The following is a 27,634-nucleotide window of genomic DNA, read 5'->3' as shown; positions in this document are numbered from 1 at the left end:
TTTATGAATTGATCTGTTTATCACTATGTAATGATAATATTGTCTAATATTAATATAACCACTTTAGCTTGACTAGTGTTTGCATGATATAATTTTTCTATCCTCTCACTTTTAACCTTAGTTTTAAATTAAGTTTCTTATAGACAGCTTATACTTGAGTCTTGCTTTTTAATTCAGTCTGACAATCTTTGTCTTTTAGTGGATTTGTTCAAACTACTTATGGTTAATGAAATTATTGATATCCTTAAGTTAATATTTACTATTTTTATTTTTGCTATAGTTTTCACGTACTATTTCTTTTCTTCCCATTTCTGTTATATTTCTTTTTTTATATAAATTGACTATTTTTATTTTATTTTATCTATAATATTGATTTATTATTTATATTACTTTTTTAAAAATTAGTAATTCTCATAGGGTTTACAATATACATTTAAAATACGCATTTAAGGGTGTCGTGGCCGTGTTGCTGATCGCCTGGGTGGTTGTTGGCGTGTCCCTGCAGTGAAGGGTCCTGGTTGACAGTGAAAAAGCAGTCTGGCTCCCGAGGTCCACCCCTTATACCCCAAGGTCCAGATGGGGGCCAACGTGGGTGATCAACGTAGCACAGATTGGTCTTCTCAGTACAGCATGGTGGCTGGGGCAGGCCGAGAGAATGGCATGGAGACGCCGATGCACGAGAACACGGAGTGGGAGAAGGCCCGCCAGGCCCTGGCCAGCATCAGCAAGTCAGGAGCTGCCGGCAGCTCTGCCAAGTCCAGCAGCAATGGGCCTGTGGCCAGTGCACAGTACGTGTCCCAGGCAGAAGCCTCAGCTTTGCAGCAGCAGCAGTACTACCAGTGGTACCAGCAGTACAACTATGCCTACCCCTACAGCTACTACTGTCCCATGAGCATGTACCAGAGCTACGGCTCCCCTTCCCAGTATGGGATGGCCGGCTCCTATGGGTCAGTCACACCCCAGCAGCCATCCGCACCCCAAAACCAAGGGACTCTGAACCAGCCCCCAGTCCCCGGCATGGATGAGAGCATGTCCTACCAGGCTCCCCCTCAGCAGCTGCCGTCGGCTCAGCCCCCTCAGCCCTCCAATCCCCCACATGGGGCTCACACGCTGAACAGTGGCCCTCAGCCTGGGACAGCTCCAGCCACACAGCACAGCCAGGCGGGGCCCGCCACGGGCCAGGCCTATGGGCCACACACCTACACCGAACCTGCCAAGCCCAAGAAGGGCCAACATGAACCAGCCCTTCATGTGGAACCGCATGAAGCCAGCCCCTGGGACTGGAGGTCTCAAGTTCAACATCCAGAAGCGACCCTTTGCTGTTACCACCCAGAGCTTTGGCTCCAACGCAGAGGGCCAGCACAGCGGTTTTGGCCCCCAGCCCAACCCTGAGAAAGCTCAGAACCACAGCGGATCCTCTGCCTGGGGGAACCTGTCTGGGAAACCCGATGACTGCCCCAGGACATGAAAGAGTATGTGGAGCGCTGCTTCACCGCCTGTGAGTCGGAGGAGGACAAGGACCGCACGGAGAAGCTGCTCAAGGAGGTGCTGCAGGCGCGGCTGCAGGACGGCTCGGCCTATACCATTGACTGGAGCCGGGAGCCCTTGCCGGGGCTGACCCGGGAGCCTGTGGCTGAGAGCCCTAAGAAGAAGCGGTGGGAGGCCGCTAGCAGCCTTCACCCTCCTAGAGGGGCGGGCTCGGCGACAAGGGGCGGGGGTGCCCCATCCCAGCGAGGGACGCCCGGGGCTGGGGGTGCTGGTCGAGCCCGGGGCAACAGCTTCACCAAGTTTGGCAACCGCAACGTCTTCATGAAGGACAACAGCTCTTCTTCCAGCACAGACTCCCGCTCCCGCTCCTCCTCCAGGTCCCCGACGCGCCACTTCCGCAGAAGTGACTCCCACTCAGACTCCGACAGCTCCTACTCAGGGAATGAGTGTCACCCTGTGGGCCGCAGGAACCCGCCCCCTAAGGGCCGGGGCGGTCGAGGGGCCCATATGGATCGGGGCCGAGGCAAGGCGCAGCGTGGGAAGAGGCACGATCTGGCGCCCACCAAGCGCAGTCGAAAGAAGATGGCGGCGCTGGAGTGTGAGGACCCCGAGCGAGAGCTGAAGAAGCAGAAGCGGGCAGCCCGCTTCCAGCACGGACACTCCCGCCGCCTGCGCCTCGTGCTGGTGCTGCAGATGAGCAGCCTGGAGAGCAGTGGGGCTGACCCTGACTGGCAGGAGCTGCAGATCGTGGGCACCTGCCCTGACATCACCAAGCACTACCTGCGCCTCACCTGTGCCCCCGACCCGTCCACCGTGCGCCCTGTGGCAGTTTTGAAAAAGTCGCTGTGCATGGTCAAGTGCCACTGGAAAGAGAAGCAGGACTACGCGTTTGCCTGCGAGCAGATGAAGTCGATCCGGCAGGATCTGACGGTGCAGGGCATCCGCACCGAGTTCACGGTGGAGGTGTACGAGACCCATGCCCGGATCGCGTTGGAGAAGGGTGACCATGAAGAGTTTAACCAGTGCCAGACGCAGCTCAAGTCGCTGTACGCCGAGAACTTGCCTGGCAATGTGGGCGAGTTTACTGCCTACCGAATCCTCTACTACATCTTCACCAAGAACTCGGGAGACATCACCACGGAGCTGGCATACCTCACACGAGAACTGAAGGCAGATCCTTGCGTGGCCCACGACTTGGCATTAAGGACAGCCTGGGCCCTGGGCAACTACCACCGCTTTTTCCGGCTCTACTGCCATGCACCCTGCATGTCTGGCTACCTCGTGGACAAGTTTGCAGATCGGGAGCGCAAGGTCGCCCTCAAGGCCATGACCAAAACCTTCCGCCCTGCGCTGCCAGTCTCCTACCTGCAGGCCGAGCTGGCCTTCGAGGGCGAGGCCGCCTGCCGGGCCTTCCTAGAGCCCCTGGGCCTGGCCTACACGGGCCCGGACAACTCCAGCATCGACTGCCGCCTCAGCCTGGCGCAGCTGTCAGCCTTCTGAGCACCCAGCGAGGAGGGGCGGGGGCAGGGGCTGCAGCCCCCAGCGCTGCCTTTGCGGATTCTGTTTTTGAGCCGTGGACTTGGGTTGTAAATTGATTTGTGGGGAGTGCGCTCCAGGAAGAGCCACCATCCCTGCCCCCGTTTTCCCACCGGGGAGTCTGTACAGAGATTTTTCTACGTTTTTATTTTTTGCCTCAGAGGGATGGGATTGGGGAGGAGGGGATGGGCAGCGGAAGGTTGGGGGCATGGTCTGCAGGCTCATCTGTGTCCGCCTTTCACTCCACTAATGCTGTCTCAGTGTTTTCTCTCTCTCTCTTTCGAGCTTGCACTCCGGTACCCGACCCGGCGCCCTGGCCCATCCCATGCCGGGGGGGCCAGTGGAAAGAAGACAGGCCGTCCAGCCCGTGCCCGCCTGTGGCGGGGGCACCCAGCAAGCCCGCCCACCGCCCGCTGCCTCAACTGCTTCGCCACAGACTCTTGTTCCCAGCCCCTTGGGGCCTCCGTGTTTGGGGTGAGGGGAGCTGCTTAGAGACTGTGCCCGTCCTCGGCCCCCCACCCTGAAGTGCCAGCACCACCAGCACCAGATCCTCCGCCGCCACACCGCACTGAGGACACGCCGGCCGGCCGCCTCGTCTCAAGTTGTATAAAGTTGTCTCCGTGTCCCTTCCTCCCTCTGCCCCCAATGTTTCTTCTGATTTTTTTTCCCCTTTCCCTCCCTCCCTCTCCGCATTCTTCCCTTGGTTCAGCACAGGTAAAATGGTTCCCCTCCCTCCCTGCCTTCGTGGATCACCAGCTCACGTCATGTTGCCTTCTCTTTTCTTTGTGTGTGTGTTTATTTAAGTTATTTTTCTTCCTCCTCTCCCTTTTCTTTTTGGCCCTCCCTCCCTCCCTCTTCTGCCATGTAACTGGAGGATGTGCTATGAGTTTGCAAACAGCTGGACTGTCAGGCTGCTTTTTTTCCAGATGTTCCTCCTCTGCCTCCCCTTCCCCTCCTCTCCCCTCCCTTTCCTTCCTTCCTTCCTTTCCTTGGAGCACTGAGCACCATTTGGAAGCTTGAGAGAAACCAAAATTAAAGAGAGAAAGAGAAAAAACAAACAAACCAACAACAAAAAAAAACACATTTAACTAATCTGTCTGCTTTTAAAGAATATTATACTACTTTTTGTATAGTTAAAAATCTTACAAATACATACATTCAATCTATTCCTTTTATTTATTTATTTTTTTGGTAATGTTGTCATACAGGTTACTTTTATGTTTGCTCTAAAAGTCAATACCTTACTACTCTCTTGCTTTAGGCAGCCAGCTGTATTTCAGAGTAATTAGAAATAAGAAAAAAAAATGGCCTTCCTGTATTTGCTTTCATATGCCGTTTCATTACCCTGTTTGTTTGTTTTTGTTGTTGTTGCTGTTGTTGTTGACTTAGATCCAAGTTGGTTTATAATTAATATATTTTTTCTGCCTGAAGTCATCCTGAAATATTTCTTGTTTATGGAGCTGCTGGCAAGAAATTCTCTATTTTGTGTTTCTGAAAATTTCTTAATTTTCCTTCCCTTCTGAAAAATAACTTTTTTAGGAATTGAATTCCGGGTTGACAATTTGTTTCAGAATTTAACAACCTAATTCCATTTTTCTTTCAGATTGCATATTTTCTGTACAGAAGTATGCTGTAGTTCTCTTTTCCTTTGTATAGGTGTGCCATTTTTATCTAGCTACTTTTGAGCAATGTGTTTTTATTTTTTTGTTTTCAGAAGTTGCAATATTAGACGTCTATTTCTGCTTTTATTGTTTTGTTATTTATCTTGATTGCTGTTCTCTGAGTGTCTTGAATCACTTGTGCATTTTTTCAAGTTGAAAATTCTTGGACTATCTCTTCTCCATCATTCTTTCTCTTGGTTTTCTTTCATCTGTGGAAATTGCCACTACACTTATATTAAGTGATTTCATATTATCCCACAGCTCATGCATGCTCTGTTCCTTTTAAAACAAAAACGAAAACTCTTTTCTACTTGCAGTTTTTTTGGCTTACTTTTTATGAACCTATCTTCATGTTTACTGATTCTTTAGCTGTTTCAAGCCTACTTATGAGCCTTTTGAAGGCATTTTTCTTCTCTGTTATTGTATTTTCTCTGTATAATATTTTTATTGAGCTCTCCTTCAAAGTTTCATCTTTCTATTGAAGTTACCTAATGATGCATTTCATTCACCTTTTTCACTCAAGACTTAAGCATATTACTCAAAGTTATTTTAAATTCTGTTTTATAGTTTAAATGTCTTTGTCATATCTGAGTCTGGTTTTGTCAATTGCTTCATCTCTTGGCAGAGGTTGTTTTTTTTTCCTTCTTTTTTGTGTATCTTGTAACATTTTGTTCAGAGCTGGACATGCTATGTAGTGTAGTGGAAACTATGGTGCATAGCTTTTCTGTGTGAAAGTGGGACCATCTCATTCTGTACTGTGATATAAGAGGGTTATTCTCTGTTGTTCTCGTTTAGCCTCATTCTCAGGTATGTACTATGTCACTGATCTCAGTGGTTGGGGCCTTCTCAGTGATCTTGTGTCTCCCTGACCGAAGACCTCTGATGGTCTGGGCCCAAGAATTATTGCTGTCTCTGCTTAAGGGTAGATATGGATAGATTTTATTTTATTTTTATTTCTATTCCCTACCCCTAGATGCAGTGAGTCCTCGCTTGTGGTTGATGCCCTTTATTTAAACAGGGTAAGGCTTGTGTTCTGTAGGTAAGATCAGGGAGTAGGATCTTGACAGGGTTTTGTATCTTTTCTACTAGAGTGGTTTTGTTTTCCCTTCAGCCTGAAACCAAATAGAGGCTTTTTCAGCTATCTTTCCCTGCCCCAAATATTTCTCATGGATACCTCGCTGTGGTCCATTGATAAGAGCTTGCTAGTAAGTAAAAATTACCCTCTGTATAGACCTGAAGGGTTTGGTACTTTTATACTAATTCGTTTTTATGCTAGCCTTTAGAAATTCATTAAAACTTTAATTGAATTACTTTTACGGCCTTGCATAGCATCTGGCATCCATCTCAAGAAAACAAGTCCTTGCATCTGTGTCTCTTTGAAGGTTCAAACTTATTGAGATTTTTATTTGTGGTTCAGTATACCATCAATAAATTTCTACAAGTAGAAATAAAACAGACAACATTATTTCACAATACAAAAGAACAAACAGAAATTATTAAGAAAACATGAAAAGAAACCAAAAAAGCTACTCAGCCTATAAATGTAAAAAGTATCTCTGTGATGGTTAATGTCAAGTGTCAACTTGTCTGGATTAAGGGATACCCAGATAGCTGGTAAAGCTTTATTTTGAGGCATGTCCAAGGTTTTTCCAGAAGAGATTTGCATCTGAATCAGTGAACTAAGTAAGAAAGACCAGCTCTCACTCAGTGTGGGTGGGCACTATCCAATTGGCTGAGGACTCAGACACAACAGAAAAACAGAAAAAAGGCAAATGTATTTGGAGCTGGGACATCCATCTTCTCCCATGCTTGCACATCAGAATTCCAGGTCCTCCAGCCTTGGGACTCCAGGATTTATACCAGTCACCTCCCCTCACCTCCAGGGTCTCGGGCCTTTGGACTTGGACTGAGCCATGCCACCGGCTTCCCTGGTTTTTCTACTTGCAGACAGCATATGATGGAACTCCTCAGCTTCCATAATCATGTGAGCCAATCTCCATAATAAATCCCCTTTCATATATCACTCTATATATCCTATTGGTTCTGTTCTCTGGTAAATACTGACAAATAAAACTCTATAACAATTCTTGAGTAAAAGGGAAATTTTAAATGAAGTTAAATTATATTATTAAAAACTGAATGTACTACATGTGTATGTTCAATACATATGCTACTACTACATATGTACTACTAAAAGCACTTACAGAGGAAAAATCATAGCAATAAAAACCAATATCAAAGGAAAAAAGAAATGAATTCGACATTCGTGAAAAATTTTTTGAAAAAGAACAATGAAACAAATAAAAGGAAAGCTTATGGAAGGGTTATGGATTGAATGTTCCTACCCCACCTCCTAAATTCATATGTTGAAATCTTAAACCTCGATGTGCTGGTTTTAAGAGATAGGGCCTTTGGAAGGTAGATAGGGCATGAGGGTAGAGCCTTATGAATGGTAGCAGTGACCTCATAGAAAAGACCACAGAAAGGTTTCTTGTCCCTTCCACTATGTGAAGTCACAACGAGAAGGTGGCTATCGATAAAGCAGAAATCGGGCCCTCACCAGGCACTGAATTTATAGGCCCCTTGATCTCAGGCTGCCAGCCTCCAGAACTGTGAGAAATAAATTACCGTCACTTAGAAGCCACCCAGTCTGTGGTACTTCATTACAGCAGTCTGAATAGTCTAAGACAGGTTGTGGCAGGCAGAATTCTAAAATGGCTCCCAAGGCTTTCTATCCTAACCTCTGAGACTGTGAACATGATGCACTGTCATTCCCTTATTATATCATGTTACGTGTCAAAAAGATTTTTTATTTTTTTGCAGATGTACTTAGGAGACTAATCCATTGACTTTGAGTTAATCAATAGAGAGTTTGTTTGGGTGTACCTATCCTAATCTCATGAGACCTTTAAAAGCAGAGTTTTCTCCATCTGATAGCAAAAGGGAAACTCAGAGAGAGAGTTAAGGCACAAGAAGGAATCCATGTGATTTTGGTGTCTTTGAAAGTGGAAAGAGCCACTTGGAATGGACTTAAGAGGGCTCTCTAGGAACTGAAAATGACCCTAGTTAAAATAAGTAAATAGGAACCTCAGTCTTATAACATTAAGGAACTGAATTCTGCTAACAACCTGAATGAGCCTAGAAGGTGATTTTATCCCAAAGCCTCCCGGAAAGATTCCAGCCCAACTCAACTGACCCCTTTGCTTTAGCCAGTGAGACCCTAAGCAGAGAACTCAGTTGAGTCTGTCTACATTTCTGATCCACAGAACTATGCGATACTAAATGAGTTTTGTTTTAAGCTTCTAAGTTTTTGTGATTTGTTACGTGGCAAAAGAAACAAATACCAAAATATAACAATAATTAATGTTAGCCAACAGAAAAACAGTACAGTTAATATATAAATAGGTAAATAAATAAATAAGCTTGTACTTGAGAAAGTTTATAATACAGATAAATTATTCATAAACTAACCAACAAAAAAGACAAATAAAAGATATTATTGTGCTTGGGGGAAAATAATAACAGATATGAACGGAATTAAAAAATCAGAAGATATTATTTTGCAGAAAAGAGAATGGATAACATACCTTCATATTTATTTTATCTGCCTAAAGAAATTCTGAAAGAATGTTATATATAAGAGACTATTAATAATAATAACTAAAAACTGAAGGCGGGGTGTGAGTGGAGGCTGAAAACTAGATCAATGGCAGACAGCTGTGAGAAAAAGTACATATATAGTTTATATATCTGTGAATTTTGTTCTTGAACTATGTGAGTTTATTTCTTTTTTCAAAAAAATTAATTTAAAAATAATGATTGTGCAAGTAAATTCTAAAATATTACTAAATTACTTCCTGACCTACATGTCTGCTGGTGTGATTTAATTATATGTATTTCAAGAAGTCTTATTTTAAAACAAATACAGTTCTTTTTAAATCATTTTTATTACATTAAAATAAATGTATGACAGACAGGTAATCACCAAAGCTGACGTACCTTCAAACACCTAGGAGATTTTTTTTTTTTTGACAATACTGTTTTAATTAAACAAGATGTCCTTTGGAACAGCCAAGATGGAAACATTTAGAAGTCTCCTTTCACTCTTCTGTGGAAAGTGTGGGAAATGAATAATGGACATAGGTAATTAAAATGAGAGGTTTTGAATTACCTAAGATGACATTCAGCAATATCAAGAGGACATCCCTGGGAACATGCAGAAAAATCACAAGGCTTCTTAATAGGATGGGAAACAGAAAAAGAAACAAGAATGAATCTTTTATTTAGACATGATGATAATGGTATTCCTTCTAGATTTGGATCCATGGTAAGAAAGCGAGTCTCATTATATGAGGGAGAAAATTATTCTAATATGATTAATATGGCAGGTTGGTAAAAATAAGAAAGGGATGTGATTGACATTGTTTTTGTAACTTTTTATACTAAAATTCATCATGGAGAGAAAAGAGAGGAAGATGTAAATGTCTTCATAATGAATATATGCAGAGACCATATGGTAGAATTATAGCTCCCAAATGGCATCAATTTCTACATAGTGCTCTAATTTGGAATATTACTGATAACCTAATTTTGGATGTGTTTCAAGCCCATCATTATATTTATCTCCAAAAGAACCAAAGGAATGCATTTTGGGAAAAAAAAAAAGACAAACTTCAGTCTGGTGGATATTGACGCATTTAAGAAAAATAAACAAATGATAAAAACTGCATGGAATGTAATGATACATGGCATGAGGAAGAAATAATACAGGCATGTGGAAGAAATGATAGATTAGATAACATCCTGATAAATGTTATTTTTAAAATCCTTCCTTCTTCCTACAATAGGTAATCTCTGGGAAAATGATTAGAGCAAGGACTAATCATAAGTAGTGAGTTCTTTTAGAATACATGCACCCACTGCACATGCATGCGCGCATGCGCGCGCGCACACACACACACACACACACGCACACACACACACACACACAAAGCTTTTTATCATAGCCAGAGATGGACACAGGTAATAAAAAACCAACTCATCTCTACTTACAATAAAACCCTAAAATAAAGAACAAACCTTATTATAAGGACATGAAATTTCAAACGAAAGTATAATTGGGTTGCTGAATTTTAAGACTGCATTACTGAGCTACAACATTATTGTGGTAACTTTATTACATACATTTAAAAATGAGCTCATTGTCAAGCAGTTTGGAGTCTCTGTCTCTTTCTGTCTGCCTCATCATTCACCCCTCCTACTTGCCCCAACTTCACCCTGATGAAAAACAATGCTCTCTTCTGTTTCCCTGCATAATAGGGATCAGAATTTATTCTCACTTTCCCATAAAAGGTGTCACCTGGTCATTACAAAATTTCAAGTCACAATTATTGCAATGTGTCATAGTCAAACCTTTAAATTTTTGAAACTTTCCCAATTGTATAAGCATAAATTTTCATGTAATAATATAATAAACAAAAACCTTTTTCTGCCATGAATGATGAGAGAACATCTGGCTTTCTTTTTAAATGGTCAAAATCAGTCAGAAAAAAGTTATCAAGTTTTAAATAGGAAAAAAATTACTGTTAAAATTTGTCACGATCATATCATAGAGCAACTTCATCTTTTTAATTTTAGTTCCATTCTGATGAAAGATGGCTAAAACCAAGGAGTGATGTTCCACTTGAGGAGGAAATGTTTTTTATTCTAGGTATGAAAACTATCCTTAAACCAAAATCAAACATGATGCAAACACAATATTTAAGAATTAATTCATCATTCTATCATGCAAGTTTAGAGTAATCCAGATTTTGTATTCAGACTACCTGGGCTCAAATTTTGATGCACCATTTGCTTAGCTATATGACTGTCTGCAACTTCTCAACTATAAGATGAAGGCAAATAAATAAATAAATAAAACAAAAAACCTCACATTTCATAGTATTGTTATGAAGCTTAAAGGAGGTAATACTTGAAAAGTGTTTTGTTCAGTGCCTGGCAAATTAATTAGTATTTACTTAATGCCACTACTATTATTTTATATATAAAAGAGTCATCTAGGAAGGACATAAACCACAGTATCTCTTTTAAGAAAAATTTATCTTTCATTTTTATGTGAAATGGGACAGGCAGGGAGTGGAGGTGAAAAGAAAAATTACTTAAGACAAAAAAAAGTAGCACAAAAGTTCAGAGACTTGTCATACTTAAAGGCTTTGAATACACAGTTGTATATAATGTCATCACATCCTTATCCTTTGAAAGCTTTGTCAGATAACCCTACAAAATTAAAACTAACAAAAAAACTTCATCACGATCTTCTCTTGCCACTGCACTATATATCTCCTACTCTTTGCAGTCACGTATCTTTAAATAATTAAACCTGGATGTCACATTGATTTTCACAATGTGAATGTACATTTTGGTTATAGTCATATTGTCATTGTTTAAGCACCCTCTCAAACAGTGACAATATGACTATAATAAAAATATTCTCTCTCTCTATATATACACACATATATATGGCTATATTCCTTGGACATATTTCAGCCCTTATCCTCCTTATTCTACTTGTTACCAATCCATCTTTGGTTGCTTGAAAACTATGTGTAGCAACAGCACTCCTACAATAAACTAATTCTTCTCACTTGATGTCCATGTCCTTATCTTACTTTTCTCCTGCCCCTCTGGGCTTTCTCTTTTTACCATTCACTTTGCGATCTCCTAAAATGTTGATGCTCTTTACAGCCATATCTATTCCTTCTGTTCTCATTCTGACTGACATCCAAAGGAAATCTCACCCACTTCCATGTCTCTGAGATTTACACTTTCTACTTAGGCTTATCTCACCAGCTCTTGACAAGTCTATCCAAGAGACTTCTGAAATGGCTGTTTAAATGTCTCAAAGTACTTCAGAGTTGATTATTTCAAACTGAATTCTTCTTTCACTGTCTTTTGCCCTTTAAAGTTACTCCTAAATTTCCTCAGCTCACCAAATGGTCACCACTATGGAGTTGCTCAGTTTAGAGTCCTGGGAGTCATCCTTGAATACTTCTTGTCCCTTGGAACCAACAACCTATCATCACTAAGCTCTGTCTCTTAGACTTCGGATTGCCTGTGTCCACTCAGCTTCATTCCTAGGATTAATACCAGAATCTATCCACAAATATTCTACTTGGATTACTTGTGAAGCCACTTAACTGCTCTCCGTAGCTCCATTCAGCCTTTCCCCCTTCATTTTCCATCCTCATTTAAACATCAACACTTTAAAATGAAAATCTCATGAACATTTCCCATAGTACACATTCTTTAATGCCTCCCTGTAGTTCGTAGGATGAAGACCAAAATTGTTTTACAGTTTGACCCTTGCTTATATTTCCAGGCCCATCCTTTGCCACTCTTCCTCTGGCAAAATACTTTCATCTCAATCTTATTTTTCTGTTCCTTACTTTTCTGTTCCTTTCTGTTCTAGGATTTTTAGTGTTTCAAGATTTTTTCCGTAAGTGTTTTCCTTGTCTGAAATGCTCAAACACCTCTAGTCTCTAACCATTAAGCACAATCGTTTTCTTTCTTAGGTTTGCTATCACTTCTTTAGAATATTTTGGGGATTTTTTTTTTCAGTAAGGGATGTCAAACCTACCACACCAACCACCTGCTCAATATTCCCATTACAGTTCAGAACAGGGATTACTATTTTTTCCATAAATATTCATCAGTAATGGATAAAATTTTATTAGTAGAACCCTCATATTTTAGCTACAAATATGGGAATCCAGCTAAAGACTGCTTTCCTGGCCTCCTTTCAGCTCAGTGTGGACAGGTAATTAATTTCCGTCTATGGATTGTGAACAGGACTGATGGATGCCACTTCCCAATTGTGCCCCTGAAGTGAAATATAGTTATATACCTCTGCCTCTTTCCCTCTTTTCTGTGGTGGGAATATAGTGAGAACTAAAGCAGCCACCAAGGACCCAGGGATGGAAGCCACATTTTTCTCCTCTGGCCCAAACTACGTAACTGTATTTTTAAGTCTCATCTTAGCAACTTAGCCTGCACATAATACACACTATGTTTTCTTCACGGTAGATGTAATTACTCTATATTGTAATTTATTTATAATATCTATTTAATCTGTCACATGCTGTATGTTAATCACCTCTATGCTTTTGGTACCTAATGCAGAATCTAGACAAAGAGGAATTAATGAATGAATAAATGAAAGTCTATAGGGTAAAGCTGGGGCATGGTAGGACTAGTCCTTTAGAAGTCTCCTGATTCTTAGTTTACTGCTCTTTGCAATCCACAGCATTAACCCCCACAAATATATGCCCCAGGTGTAGCCTGACTCATAACATCACTAACCCTACTACCAATGGTGATGTCTAAGCACTTTGTGCTGGGTTAAAGTTTCAAACATTTTCTTATAGAGATTGGATGATCTAAGCAGTAGAGTCCCTTAAACCAAGGTTCAGCGCCAGGCACGGTGGCTCACGCCTGTAATCCCAGCACTTTAGGAGGCCGAGGTGGGCGGATCACGAGGTCAGGAGATCGAGACAACCCCATCTCTACTAAAAAAAATGCAAAACATTAGCTGGGCACGGTGGTGGGCGCCTGTAGTCCCAGCTACTAGGGAGGCTGAGGCAGGAGAATGGCATGAACCCGGGAGGCGGAGCTTGCAGTGAGCCGAGATCGCGCCACTGCACTTCAGCCTGGGCGACAGAGCGAGACTCCGTCTCAAAAAAAAAAAAAGAAAAAAAATCAAGGTTCAGAATGGACCATTTTTTGCCTTGAGTGAGATTATACAGCACACTGAAATAATACCTTCAGTACTGAATGATTTGGCGTTCAAGGGAATTAAAATAAGGCTTTCCTTTATGGTTAAAAGTGAATTACAAAAAAAGGGATACAGGCAGGCAATTACTCTACTCTGTAAGCTATAGGAATGAAAGGGATTTCACAATGTGAGTAGTTCAGATTCATATAATGTGAAGAGCTGCTGGCAAGTGGGAAATCACGTGGTAATCTAAAGGAGAGAACTGAGGCTATAAATGCAAACTCTCACACACAGACACACACACACATACACGCACACACGCACTTCAACAATGCACTAAATGAAGAAGTTCTGAAGTATGGATAAAAATTTTAGCCCAAAATGTGTTATATTTTAATTTAAAAAACCACTGAGAATGCACATGGTCAAGATATTTGGCATATAAGATAATAAATACTACAGAGCTAGAGCTAAAATAAGGGCATCTGCACTCTGTTGATATTATGTGATCTAATTTAAAATCTAGAATTAATATACAGGATGGCTTCTGAAATGCCTTATGAATTGAACTGTAGCCCTGCAAAATCCATACGTTGAAGTGCTAAACTCTAGTACCTCAAAATGTGACCTTATTTGGTAATAGAGTCTTTGCAGATAATTAGGTTAAAAATAAGGCAGTTGGCTGGTTGCGATGGCTTACGCCTGTAATCCCAGCACTTTGGGAGGCCGAGGCGGGCAGATCACAAGGTCAGGAAATCGAAACCATCCTGGCTAACATAGTGAAACCCCGTCTGTACTAAAAAAAATACAAAAAATTAGCCAGGCGTGGTGGCGGGCACCTGTAGTCCCAGCTACTGGGGAGGCTGAGGCAGGAGAATGGTGTGAACCCAGGATGAGAAGCTTGCAGTGAGCCGAGATCGGGCCACTGCACTCCAGCCTGGCCAACAGAGCAAGACTCCATCTCAAATAAATAAATAAATAAATAAAAATAAGGCAGGGTGAGCTCTAATTCAATATGACTGAGTGTACATAAAAGTGTCTTTTTTTAAAGATATAAAACATACAACATTTATTTTGTGACTTACAGCAAGACTTAAAATTTTGAAGAAATCATCAGTTCAAAATTTTCAGTTTTCTTTGATAAACTGAGAAATACCTAAGTAATGAACCATTTAGACCCCTTCTCAAAATCGATATACAAACAGAAATTAGACGTGACTTCATAGATGTGTTCTTAGTTAAGGAAGGTAATATAGCTACAGTAACACTACAACTTAAACTAGCATCCTTCTCATTACTTGTGATGGTTAATTTCATGTTTCAACTTGGCAAGGTCATAGTACCTAGTTATTTAGTCAAACACAAATCTAAATATTGCTCTGAAGGTACAACACTCCCTCTTTATCTGTGGAGGATACATTCCAAGACCCCTAGGGGATGCCTGAAACCACAAATAGTACTGAACCCAATTAATGTCAATTGGAATATGTTTCTTTTCCTGTCTTACAGCCACAAATTTAATGCCTTTTCCATCTTAGCTAAGTACTTACTGTGTACCATGGCCAAAACATTTTCAATTTGAGGCTCTACATCAAACTAGCACAAATTTCTTTTTCCTTCTTCACAATCTCATTGATAGAAAATTTATTATTATTGCAGATCTTAGCAATCTCAACATACAAACTTTTTTTTATGTATTGAGTCAAGAACTTTGACCTTTTCATCTCAAGGAAACACCTGATGACATTTCTTTGGCCTATCTGAGTTTCCAGTATCACTACCCTTGCAATCTGGGGTCATTATTAAGTAAAATAAGAGAGACTTTAACACAGGCACTGCGGTACCATGACAGTAGATTTGATAACTGAGAAGGCTACTGAGTGACTAAGGGGTGAGAGAGTAGAGAGTGTGGAGATGATGGGCAAAGGAAGGATTCCCATCCCAGGAGGAACTGAGTGAGACAACTTACAATTTTATGGTGCTGCTCAGAACGTTGCACAATTTAAAATTTATGAATTATTTATTTCTGCAGTTTTTCATTTTATAGTTTTGAACCATGGGTAGCTGAAATTGAGGGAAGCAAATCCACAGATAAGGGAGAAAATACTGTATTTTGTAGATATGGTTACTATCTACAATCAGTTAACTTTAATTAAAGGAGATTACACTCAGTAAGTTTGGTGGGCCTCATCCAATCAGTTGAAAGCCTTAACAGCAAACATTGAGGTTTCCTGGAAAAGACATTCTGCCTCAAGACTGCGGCATTATTCCTACTCAAATTTCCAGCTGTCCAGCCTGATCTACAGATTTTGGAGTTGCCAGCCTCCATAATCACATGAAGAATTCCTTTAAAAACAGACACACACATAAAGATATATGCAAACCATTTCCTTAAAAAATAAAATGAAACAAAAAAGATATATATCTATATGGTTATATAGAAACTATATATATTATATCTGTATTCTATCTATCTATCTATATCTATCTATATATCTATATCTCTATCTATCTATCTATCTATCTATCTAGTTTCTGTTTCTCTGGAGAACCCTGCTGATACATTACCTAACTTTAAAATGTAGTCTGTCTTTTATAACATTTCTAGGCTAAACAGATCATTAAGCATGTATTTAAATTATATTCAGTGATGAACATATAAATATGTATATTCATGGACCAAACATACTGATTGCATTCTTTTCTTATAATGTAATGTCTTGTATTTTGGTCGCAGACACTGGAAGCTCATGCTCTTGATAGACATTATATTGCCAATACTCCTTCCAGCCATTGTCTGGGCACTCAAAGTGGTAGCACACATTTGTTAACAGAACCATTTCTGGTATCCCCACAAATGTCAAATTATGTTTTTATAAGAACGATGGTTTCTTATGAGATTTTGAACATGCTCATAAGCTGACAATGACTGAAAAATGAACATAAACAAACAAATGCCTCAGTATGTCCATTTTCAAAGGATTAAAAAGTCATTCATAAAAGGTTATAGAATAGTGGCTAAATACTCTAATACTTTTGTGTAATTAAATTAATTTTACCTTTTAAGAAATTAGTAAATACAATACCATAATTGTGAGCCACCTTTTCATCAAATACCAAAGCTCCTCTAAGCAAAGTTTGGACTAGACAGATAAGATTTTAAATTCTTGCAATTTCAGTAAAGATTGCAATTTTTCCCATGTACTCAAAAAGGCCTTAAGCGTATAGACCATTATAAATAGTGAATAGGAAAGACTGTTTGACATAGGGCTGCCTCCTTTTCATTTATCTCCCTAGACCCATCTCCTCATGCGAGTGCCCTCTGGCCTTATTTCCATTGGTAATAATCTGTAATTTCTGCTATTTTCTCTTTTCAATACCACTAAAGAGTCGGATTTTCCTCAGGCTATATTACCTATTTATAGCCGTTTAGAACATTTTATACCAATCGGCACTTTGGAGCTGTATCTGTCAGTGTAAGTAGCATTTACAGGGTTTCTGTAGACTTTTATTACACGGTGTGACATTAGATTGATGGACTGTCTCAATCTTATTCCCTGTCAATTGTACACTGATCCATGACAGCATAATGGATATGTGACAGTGTTTGGAAGGGTGAGAGCTACTACAATAACATTTTGGGGAGGATGGATATCAGAGTTCCTTTTAATACTCTTCTTAATTTTCCCTTCACATTAAAATTTTTAAAAGCTGCCAACATTGGATATGCCAATTTTCTTCATCAGAAAAAAAAATAGTACCTGTTTTAGACAAATGGTATTAAGTTTGATGGCAAAATAGCTGTCAATCATGCTGCACAGGGCTATTAGGCATTCCCTATAGCAAAGAGACTTCCAAAGACCCTTTCAGAAGGGAATCATGTTATGCTCCAGTCTGGGCCAAAGGTTATTACATCTAGGAAGAAATTCTCTGTTGAGGGAGGAGAAGAAGAAGGGTTTACTGCTCTTAAAGTACGGAATTACTCAGGACTTGCCTGAGAAGACAGTTGAACCTTCCTCTAAGCAGGCTGTTCCAGGGAACATGCTTCTGTGACTAGCCAGAGAGCCTTTGAACACATGAAGATTTCAAGTGTATTTACTGTTTCAAAGGTTCCACCAGTGTTCTCTCTTAAGGGGCAGGGAAAAAGAGCTGCAAAAACATTTTCTCCCTTCTGAAATGTCACAAATAATACCCTTAAGCCTGTGCTTCTTGGTTTCCTTGATGAGAGAGATTCCAGGAAGCTTCAAGGAAATGGCAGAGAGAGGACGAGTCAGCTGGGGGAGTCAGTTGTAAAGTGAAAGGCACTGAAGGGAGACAGCCATGACCCACCCTTGGCACTGTTTCAGCATGAGCAGGAGGCAAAGTTAACAGAGCTCAGACAAGAGGGTGGCAGCCTATGATATATGACATGGTAAAGGATACAAGACATGGAGCCTGGACTCAGCAACAAAGAACCAGCCAGGGGTGCATGCACTCTATTCTGAGTCCAAACAGAGAAGCTCAGCTGAAGGTCTGGAAGCTGTGTGAGTCAGTTTGATTTATTTAAACACTACCAAGAGCCATAGGATGGTTTATTTTTGGAAGGGACAGGTATTCTGAAATTATGCATGGGAAATGCATAATATATATCTGTTCATTGCCATGGGTCAGTGCTAAGTGTGCGCACACACACACACACACACACACACACACAGGCCAAGGTTCTCTCAGACATTTTTTAAGTGAGAATAATATATAAAACAAAAAGATAACGGACTCTGAATGTGCCAGTGTATTCGGTTAGAGAACCATAGGGTCATGAATAAAAGATCCTTATCAACACAAGCATAAGTCTTACACCAAGCTGTTGAATATTGAGTGTCCAGCTGCAGAAGGGTCAAAAGAGTATTGCAATCATTATCATGGCATTCTATTGCTCACTGGACTTACTTCCACCTCATCAAATGTGTTACTTGTCCCTAATTCACAGAGCCAAGACTCTCCCCGACTTCAAACCCAGTGGAGATGACTGGGTTATCTCCATGATTCTGATTCAGCTAGGATGTTTGGGCTCTAGATAATAGAAGACTCAATACCAAATACCTTCAGCAATTAAGAATTGGTGCATGTGATTTACAAAGTTCAGAGGAAATACTGGTTTCAGAGAGGCTTTATCTGGCTACCCTAACAATGTAGATGAATCCTTCTCTGCATTGCTTGGCTCTACTGTCCCAGATTTCTCTACAAAAATGGCTGCCAGTGACTGGCTGGACCGCAGGCTTTCTCTTTCACAGCCAAGGAAGTTTGAGATGGCCTTGGAAACCCATAGAAGCCATGGGAAAATGTAGATACTATTAATATTAAAAAATGTTTCCAGCAGTAAGAGAAGGGAGAAATGGATACTGAGTGATAATAAATAGCAAATGTCGACTGCTGCCCCTGTGTCACTTTATTTCCTCTGTAATATTTTATCTTTTGAGTTTCATCATACTCTTTATTAATGATTAATTGGCCAGTCATTTACTTAGACAAGTAGTCATTCAGGCCACAAACAATTATTGAGCACCTTCTTTATGACTGGTATTATATAGTATGGCTACAATAACACATTTCCACTCTTAAGGAACTCTTACTGTAGTGGGAAGAAGAAATATAAACTTTAATTAAAATACAATGTATAAGTTCTAATTACGGAGTTATGTACAAGATATTGTGGCAGCATGACTATGCAGAAGGCCATCACAGAAGGCTTCACAGAAGCTGGATTTGGACTTTGAGCCCAATAGGAGCTCTTCAAGCTGTGAAGGAATTACCTGCAGAAGAAATAACATGTGCAAAGGAAGAAGTGGGGGTGAGAAGTGATTTTAAGAAATAGTGAGTGGTATTCAGTATCTGGAGAGGAGACTGTAAGATAGGAATCACAGGCTTGGAGCCTGCAGAAACAGGCAGAGGCCTGCGATTTTCGGCCACGCTAATTGGCAGCCCTGAGCCTCTGCTCACACCGGTCATCTCTAGTCTTGTGCAGTCACAGTAAACTGTTTGATGGGGATCCACAGTGGGGCCTATCCTATCCAGAATTTGTTCAACTAACATTTTCTAAATGTCTGCTGTGAGCAAAGTACTGGGCTACTACAAATGCATCTCATGTGACCTCGCATGGAACCTTTCCATTGGTTGGAAATGCTCATAATCATCTCTCTAAATTGTGTCTTCTCTCTTTACATCCCTGTTTACTTCCTTTGCTTATTTTCTCTTACGATGACCTTGCCTTTCAAATGACTGAATATATTCAGGCCACATGTCAAAAGCTCTTGCATTCACTCTCTCTTAAGCTTCAGAGGGACCACCTACCTTTACTTTCTTTTTCAAACCTTAACGTCCATTTTCTGACGATGAGGCTTTTCTCCTCTTGTTTCCTGGTTGTAGTCAGTCAGGACCCCCACAGGCAATGCCTAGCACTTCCTGATGAGAGATGCTCAATCTATTCACTAGTTACTTATTTCAGCGTTAAATGTGCTCACGATTCTGCCTGAAGGATTCTGATATGGTTGAGACCCTTCCATCTTCTCTACTCTTCCCGGTGATTTGTTCCATCATTCATTACTTACCTCTTATTACCTGATTCCTCCACTGATTCCTGCCCACTGACATTCACAAATGCTCAGATTAATCCATCCTTCTCCAACAAAGAAACACTAAAAAGTATACATCAATTCTAGTCTCCCTTCAATATCCTCCTTTACATAAGAGAACAGCTTAGTCTTGCCCTTTTTATATCCTAACTATGCACTGATTCCTTAAACTACTGAAATGAACTTTTTATATAGAGTTGGTCACAAAATTTGTGAGGCCCTTTGTTCACAAAGCAGGAAAAAGATTTTTTTTTCTAATCCTAGGGATCTCTTTTAACCCTTCATAAAGCCATTGAATTTATTTGCCATTGAATATCACCTCTCTTGGGCATAGGGATAGTCATAGGCAAGTTCAGACCCTTCCATGTGCTCAGATTGACTGAGATTCACCACACAGGGCATGTGCCTGACTTCCACCTTCCCTATAGCTGCACCCAGGACCCCACAGTGGGCAGGGCAACAGAGGCACCAGTTATTGCATGGTGGTGGGGTAGTGACAGCTGAGAATCCCTCGCAAGGAGGCAGAGAAGCTGAGAGAGGCAAATCACATGTAAACTGAGGCTCCTAGACCCAAGTATATGCTCCAATATCCCATTGGACTTCATTTACAAAACAGAAATTCAAAGATAAATTATGAGAGATTTCACGATAGGTTTGATTTGCATTTCTCTAATGATTGGTGACACCTATCCAGCCTTAAAAATGAATAAAATTCTATAATATGTACCAATATGGATGAACTTTGAGGACATTATGCTAAATGAAATAAGACAGATGTAGGACAGATAATCATTTCATTTATATAAAGTATCTAACACAGTCAAATTCATAGAATCAGAGAGTAGAATGGTGGTTACCAGGGAAAGAGGTGAGGAAAAAAGGATGGTTGCTAATCAGTGGATAGACACTGTCAGTTAAACAAGATGAATAAGCTTTAGAGATCTACTGTATAACATTGCACCTATAATTTATAATACTGTATTTTCACTTTAAAATTTGTTAAGAGATCAAATCTCATGTTGTGTTCCTACCACACTAAAATAAAACTTGAAAAAAAAGTCAAGATAGCCACCACAGAGCATAAAACCCTAAGCATGGGACCCTGTGAGACTGCACCTGTCATATTCCCATGTAGCTGGCCTGTTTCTACAACTAACACTCTCACTTTTGCTCTGCCTCATTGTCATTATTCAGTATAGATTGCATTTGACACAGTTAATCACTCCTTTCTCCACTAGTATCTTAGTCATTTTGGGCTGCTATAACAGAGTACCATAAACTGGGTGGCCTAAACAGCAGGAATTTATTTCTCATGATTATGAAGCCTGGAAAGTTCAAGATTAAGGAGCCAAAAGATTGAGTGTCTGGCGAGGGCTGGCTTCCTGGTTTGCAGATGGCCATCTTCTCCTTGTGTGCCCAAATGGGGGAGAGCAGAGAGCAAGATTCCAAGTCTCCTCTTTTTGTAAGAGGATTCATCCAATCTTGAGGGCCCCCAAACTCTAATCTAACTCTAATTACCTCCCAAATGACCCACCTCTAAATACCCTCACACTGGAAGTTACAACTTTAGCATATGAATGGTGGGGTGGACACAAATATTCAGCCCACAACTACTAGTCTGCACTATTCAATCCACTACTCTCTCTGTCGCTCACTTTCTTACTTCACTGGCTGTTTTCTTTTCAACCAACTTTTCTGGTTCTCCCTCATCTGCCCAAACTCTTATTTCTAGAATGACTCAGGCCTCAGTCTTGAGACCTCTTCTCTGTTTCATTTACTAGTCTTAGGGATTTAAAAAACATTTGTATGCTGACATTTCCCAACTTCACATCTCTAACCTGGATTTCTGTTTTGAAACCCAGACTTCCATATGCATTTGGACATATAACAGAGATCTTGACATTTCCATCTAGACAAGTAAAGGGCATCTCAAACTTAACAAGTCCTAAACAGAACTATTGGCTTTCCTCCTTCCTTGAAATCTGTTTTTCCTACAGTATCCCCCAATCTCAGCTGATGATAATTCCATTCTTCAATTGCTAATGGCAAAAACCTTAGAGTCATTACTGACTTCTCTCTGTCTTTTTCATACCACATTTTAACTCTCAGCAAATCCTATTAATTTTATCTTTAAAATACATCTAAGATCTAACCACTTCTCACTGCAACCAGGCTACCACTCTGGTAAAAGGTGTTATCGTCTTTCCTCTGATTTTTAGAATAGTTTTTTATTCATCTCTCTGCTCTGCCCCAGCAAAAGCTTCCAACAAAATGATCCGGGTCATTTTTTTTTTACATGGTGTCAAGCTATGCCATTTCTCTGCACAGAACCCTCCAATGACTGACTTCTCTCTCACTTGACATAAAGGACAAATTCCAGATATATATATATATATATATATATATATATATATATCCCTTAAGACACTGTGTGACTTAGCCCTGGTCCTGTGCTCTCTCTGTGCTTATCTCTTGCCATTCTCCTTGCCTCACACACCACACTGGCCTCTCTTTATTCTTCAGTCGTGACAGCAGGATCCTATTTCATGAACTTGGCACTTGCTGTTTACGCAAAAAAGGAGGCTTATAGTTTCACATGTATGAAAGTTCAGGGTTAAAGCTAACATCAGGTAAGGCTCCATCTAGCTATCCAGCAACACAATGAGGAACTTAGCTCTCAGGACTTTAACCAGCTCTCTGCAGTGATATCTCCATTCTCAGATAGCTACTCACCAGAAACTCTAGACTTGCCGACTTAGGAACATTAACAGAAAGAGTGTCTTTCCGACAGATCCAGTAAACATTTTTGAGAGTTCACATTAAAACACTTTGAGTTACATGCCAATCTCAAGAAAAAAAAAGAAAAGAAAAGAAAAATGATTAAAATATATGGCACTTTGATTGACCAGGCCTGAGTTATGTGCTCACACCTGGAGACTGTGGGAAAGGAAAGAGAATAAGAAATGTGTACTTCCCAGAAGGAAAAGATCTTATTTCTCAACATAAAATACATGTCAAATATGGCTATTTAATAGAATATTGTGTTACCATTAAGATCAGATTTTTGAAGAATATTATGTTTAATGACATAAAAGGCTCATGTATAATGTTAAATTAAAAAGTAGGATATTAAACGACAAAGAGTGAATGAATGAGAAAAAGAAAATGTGAATTCTGGAAGAGAATAAATGAGGTGTTAAGTGATAGTCAAGAAAATTTTCTCCCTTTGAGGGAAAATAAGCAAATATTTTATTTTTTAATGTTATTGATAATTTACCATGATCATGTATTTCACAAAAACATAAATAGATGGTTAGATAAGTAGATGAAGATAAGTATAAAATGCAGTGGGGCAAAGTGTTCATAAGCACAGCTTTTGTAGTTTTAACTTTCTGGATTCTAACTGGATTTACCAACTATTATATATATAAGTTCGTGCAAGTTACTTAACATCTCAATCCTCAATTTCTTATAAGATAGGAATGATAGTGCCTATTTACTTTCTGTAAGGTAGGAATGATAAGGCCTACTTCATAGGATTATGGCAGGGAATAAATGATTCCTATAAACTGTGTGTTCGGCCCACATTTGGCTTAAAAATGTCATCATCATCAAGGTGTAGACCTGGTTAGAGGTGCGCCACAAAGCAGAGAGACATGCTTCAACATTTTATGGAAGATTATCCATTCTTAAAGGACAATCATCTAGTAACTTTTAAAAACAACTTTTGGATTGGCTTTTATAACCAGTGCCTGAATGAAGTTGACTGAGTCAAATTCAAGACAAAAGAAAAGCCAATGGCTTATTTGTACTTTTGCCAAGAAGTAACAAGGGCCTTTGTTCAAACACTAGGTATATTAGGTTGCTATCAGTCTGTCAGTCATCAGGGGATCAAGAGAGAGATAAGCTAGGTGGTTTAAGCTATGGCTATAGGCTCTCTTCAGGTAATTGTGCAGAAGTCTTCATTTCAGAGAGATCTTTTCTTTTTTTAAAAATTTGCTTCACAGTGAAATCTTTGTGGCCCTCATGTAAACTTCCCCAACCTCTAAGTAGGTGCCTAATTTTTTAATAAAAATAAATTTTAGCTTATGCCTATCAGATGAGAAAACGAGAGAAAAATGTCACTGGCTGCTGCCTATCAAATAATTGGAGTCCTTGTGAACGGGCCCCTAGATGACACAGCAGTGTTAAATAAAAGATAAAATGGAAACAAGACTCTTTGAATAATACTGGCTGAAAGCAATTTTCTTCTTGAACTAGGGCACTGCTGATCTGAAAACCACAAATTTTGGGGAATCATGCAGGGCCTGAGACTTTGATTGTATAGTTAATAAAGGATAAAAAATAATTCATCTCATACAGTTGATGATATGCAAAACAAACTCAAGATGTTCAGTGACAGAGTGGCAAGAATTCCAAATAAAAAAATGAAACAGGAACAAAGGCTGTTCTTTTAACTATTCACAAACTTACACCTATAGGGTCTGATGATTTTTTTTTTTTTTTTTTTGAGATGGGGTTTCACTCTTGTTGCCCAGGCTGGCGTGCAATGGCACAATCTCGACTCACGGCAACCTCTGTCTCCCAGGTTCAAGCGATTCTCCTGCCTCAGCCTCCGGAGTAGCTAGGATCACAGGCATGTGCCACCACACCCGGCTAATTTTGTAATTTTTTTTAGTGGAGATGGGGTTTCTCCATGTTGGTCAGGCTGGTCTCGAACTCCTGACCTCAAGTGATCTGCCCACTTCGGCCTCCCAAAGTGCTGGGATTATAGGCATGAGCCACCGTGGTGGGCCAGATGATTTGTTTTTTTTTTTTTTTTTAAACCACTGCACTGAGGTTTGGGGCCAGAAACTTATTTTTAGATATTAATTCTCAAGATGTCTGCTTAGATATTGCCAGAAATTTATCTGACAACAAAAGTTAAATGCCTAAGAAGTTTTCATGCATCAAAAAATTACTCTATCCAATTGAGAGTGTGTTTTAGGAAGACCCCTCCTTCCTCTGCCCCCTAACTTTCCTCCCCGTCATTGCCCTCTGTGTAAAGAAAGCCAGTATATCTGACTCCATTGAAGCCACTTAGCTCAAGGCTCCCTGACAGTTTGTGTTCTTTCCCAGAATTGTGAAGTTTGAGTTTGAGAAAAAATAAGTATATTTTATATTTGTAAATGTATTTGTATTAAGTACATTCTTCTGCCAATATTGATGATGGTAAAAGGTTAATGAAAAAAATATAAGGAATGAGCCAGCCATTAAGACTCCAGGCAGAAAGAGAAATGTCTGGCCAGATGATATAATTCCAACAAGATAAAAGGGGTTAAGACTCCATTTAATCAAGTACAGCACAGGAAGAAAAGTTCCAAAAATTAGGTTTGATAGATGTAAGCAAGAGAGAAACATAGCATCATTTTTAAGAAATGAAAGAGGAAATTTTAGAGATGGAGCAAAGAGGTGACCAATGAGATGAGTCTTGCCTGGGTGGCAAGATCCATGGTACCTCCTGCCAGATTGTGCCTGTAATTGCCACAATCATTTTAGAAAGAAGTCTTGAAAACATTCTCTTAATATATATATATTTTTTGCTTCTTTTTGCTAAATTCTGGGAATATCCGTGGATGTGGTAAGGGTCACTGAACTTTTTCAATTCAATTTAATGAAACTCTTTTATTTGTGCTAAGATTCTGTCAATGTGAATATTATTCCATGTTCTTAGTGATCACAGTGTTTATGCTCTGCTTATGACATCTTCTTAATGAAAAGAACTTTGCTATGGTCTTGACCTTTTCTTTTCTCCCCAGATTATTTTCAGCCAGACTAGGCCAATTGAACTTGAGTCTGTTTCTTCTTTGTGCTTGATCAAATTGGTAATGGGGTAGGGGTTAGATACAGGAAAGGGAAGAATAAAGACCTGTGCTGTGAAAAATAGTAGCTGAGTTTAAAGGTGGCTTGACCCATAAACCTTTAATTTTATCAAGCTATGGCATTTTTTCCCCTTAGAAATTATTTATGAGTAGAAATGGAAATTTTATTCTACTAATATAATTAGGCCATTCAGGGATAAGAATGCAAGTTCCTTGGCCTTTGGGTAATGATCTTCTTTGACTGATACTATCACCTGATCTGCAAGAAACTCTACAGGTCACTGATAGCCAGTGGGGAGGTACAAAAGAGGAACCAGGATTTCATAAGCAGAGATTGGCATTTAGCAGTACAGCATTTATTCCTGGTATATATTTTAGGCTACATTATTGAGATTTACTCTCTAGAAAACAAACTAAAAGCTGAGTCTCAAAGAAATCAGGGCACTTAAGACCCTAGTAGAACCATACAAAGGCTTATCATGCTTAATCAGTGATTTACAGGCTTTTAAATCATTCATTTTGGGGACCAGGATTGATTCTGGAGCTCGAGATAAAGAAATGCAGCGAACACATCTAAAGGCAAAGAATAATAAACTGAGCACACAAAAATTGCCAAGCAAAACTAGGATATATGCATGTTCCTTCTTTTAAAATTATCATCTTTACCAAACTTTATTTGGCTTATGTGAATTCTACAGATAGCTTCCACATATTTAAATCCTAGAGCAACAACAGGTTGCTGAGATTGAGAAATAAGAAAGTCAAGGTTAAGACTTCTATGTCATCCTTAGTTCTAAATGATCTGTCCCTGATTTAGAGAGAGAGTCATCCATTGCCTAACTCTTTGATTGAGGAATTCTACAAGCAGATGATGATCCCCACTGGGAGGTCAAGTCAGCACAAGTTACTTTCTCCCCTAAAGCTGGAGCCAACATCTTCACGTTTGTCTATGACCATGTGTCATAGGTTGGGTTTTCTGGAAAGGAGACTGAGATAGATCATGAGGCAAATCAACAACTATAGAAGGGAGAGGAAGGGAGCAGATTCTGGCAGGAATGATGCTGGCCTAATGACAACCTCAGCCAATGACCAACCTCGTGGAGATACTTTAGAGCTAAAACCGTATCTTAATGTTGTCATGCATTGGCTGAAATGACCTGGCATTTGTATAAATACTCCATCAGTCATTTGAAGTGGGCTGCTTTCTTAAGGGCACTGCCTTAGGTAAGAAAGTTCTCTGCAGCTGAAGCCATCCCTGAAGGGGCTACCAGCTGACACTTGCCTGCCAACAGCAACCTTAGCAGCTGGGACAAGTCTTTCTTGAAGGTGAATTTAAACAGCAAGTTCTTTCTCTAAAGGGGATCTAGAGAGGGCATCACCATGGCCACCGCAACTTCAATTTCTGTTGTACTTAGCTGTATTGGGTAGAAAAAAGCTGCATATAAAGGTGGATCTCTTGGTGCACAGAAGATTAGTTAAAGGAAAATTTATCGTAATTTCCATGTAATTCTTGGAATGTTAATTCTTATGAATTTTTTTCTTTCTAAAAGAAGGCTTTCTAGTCATTTTCCCCCAGTAGTAGTATAAAAATGCCTTGATCAGAGAATATATATACACACATATACACACATATATACATATATACACATATATACACGTATATATACGTATATATATGCATATATACATGTACGTACATATATATGT

At 40.0% G+C, this 27,634-nt stretch overlaps 1 protein-coding gene across 1 annotated transcript; it reads left to right on the top strand.

Moving 5' to 3' along the window:
* The first annotated feature begins 454 nt into the window (after nt 1–454).
* Nucleotides 455–16,211, top strand: LOC101133208 (leukocyte receptor cluster member 8-like). The gene is given in 3 exon segments (XM_031015139.3): nt 455–1,248; nt 1,250–1,451; nt 1,454–16,211. Coding segments are annotated over 3 exon segments (2,409 nt in total). The 5' UTR covers nt 455–576; the 3' UTR covers nt 2,989–16,211.
* The last annotated feature ends 11,423 nt before the right edge of the window (nt 16,212–27,634 follow it).

Source organism: Gorilla gorilla, chromosome 6 (genome assembly GCF_029281585.2).
Source record: "Gorilla gorilla gorilla isolate KB3781 chromosome 6, NHGRI_mGorGor1-v2.1_pri, whole genome shotgun sequence".
Classification (NCBI taxonomy): domain Eukaryota; kingdom Metazoa; phylum Chordata; class Mammalia; order Primates; family Hominidae; genus Gorilla; species Gorilla gorilla.
The sequence above is the reverse complement of the archived record's forward strand: the minus strand, read 5'-3'. Positions and strand labels throughout refer to the sequence as shown.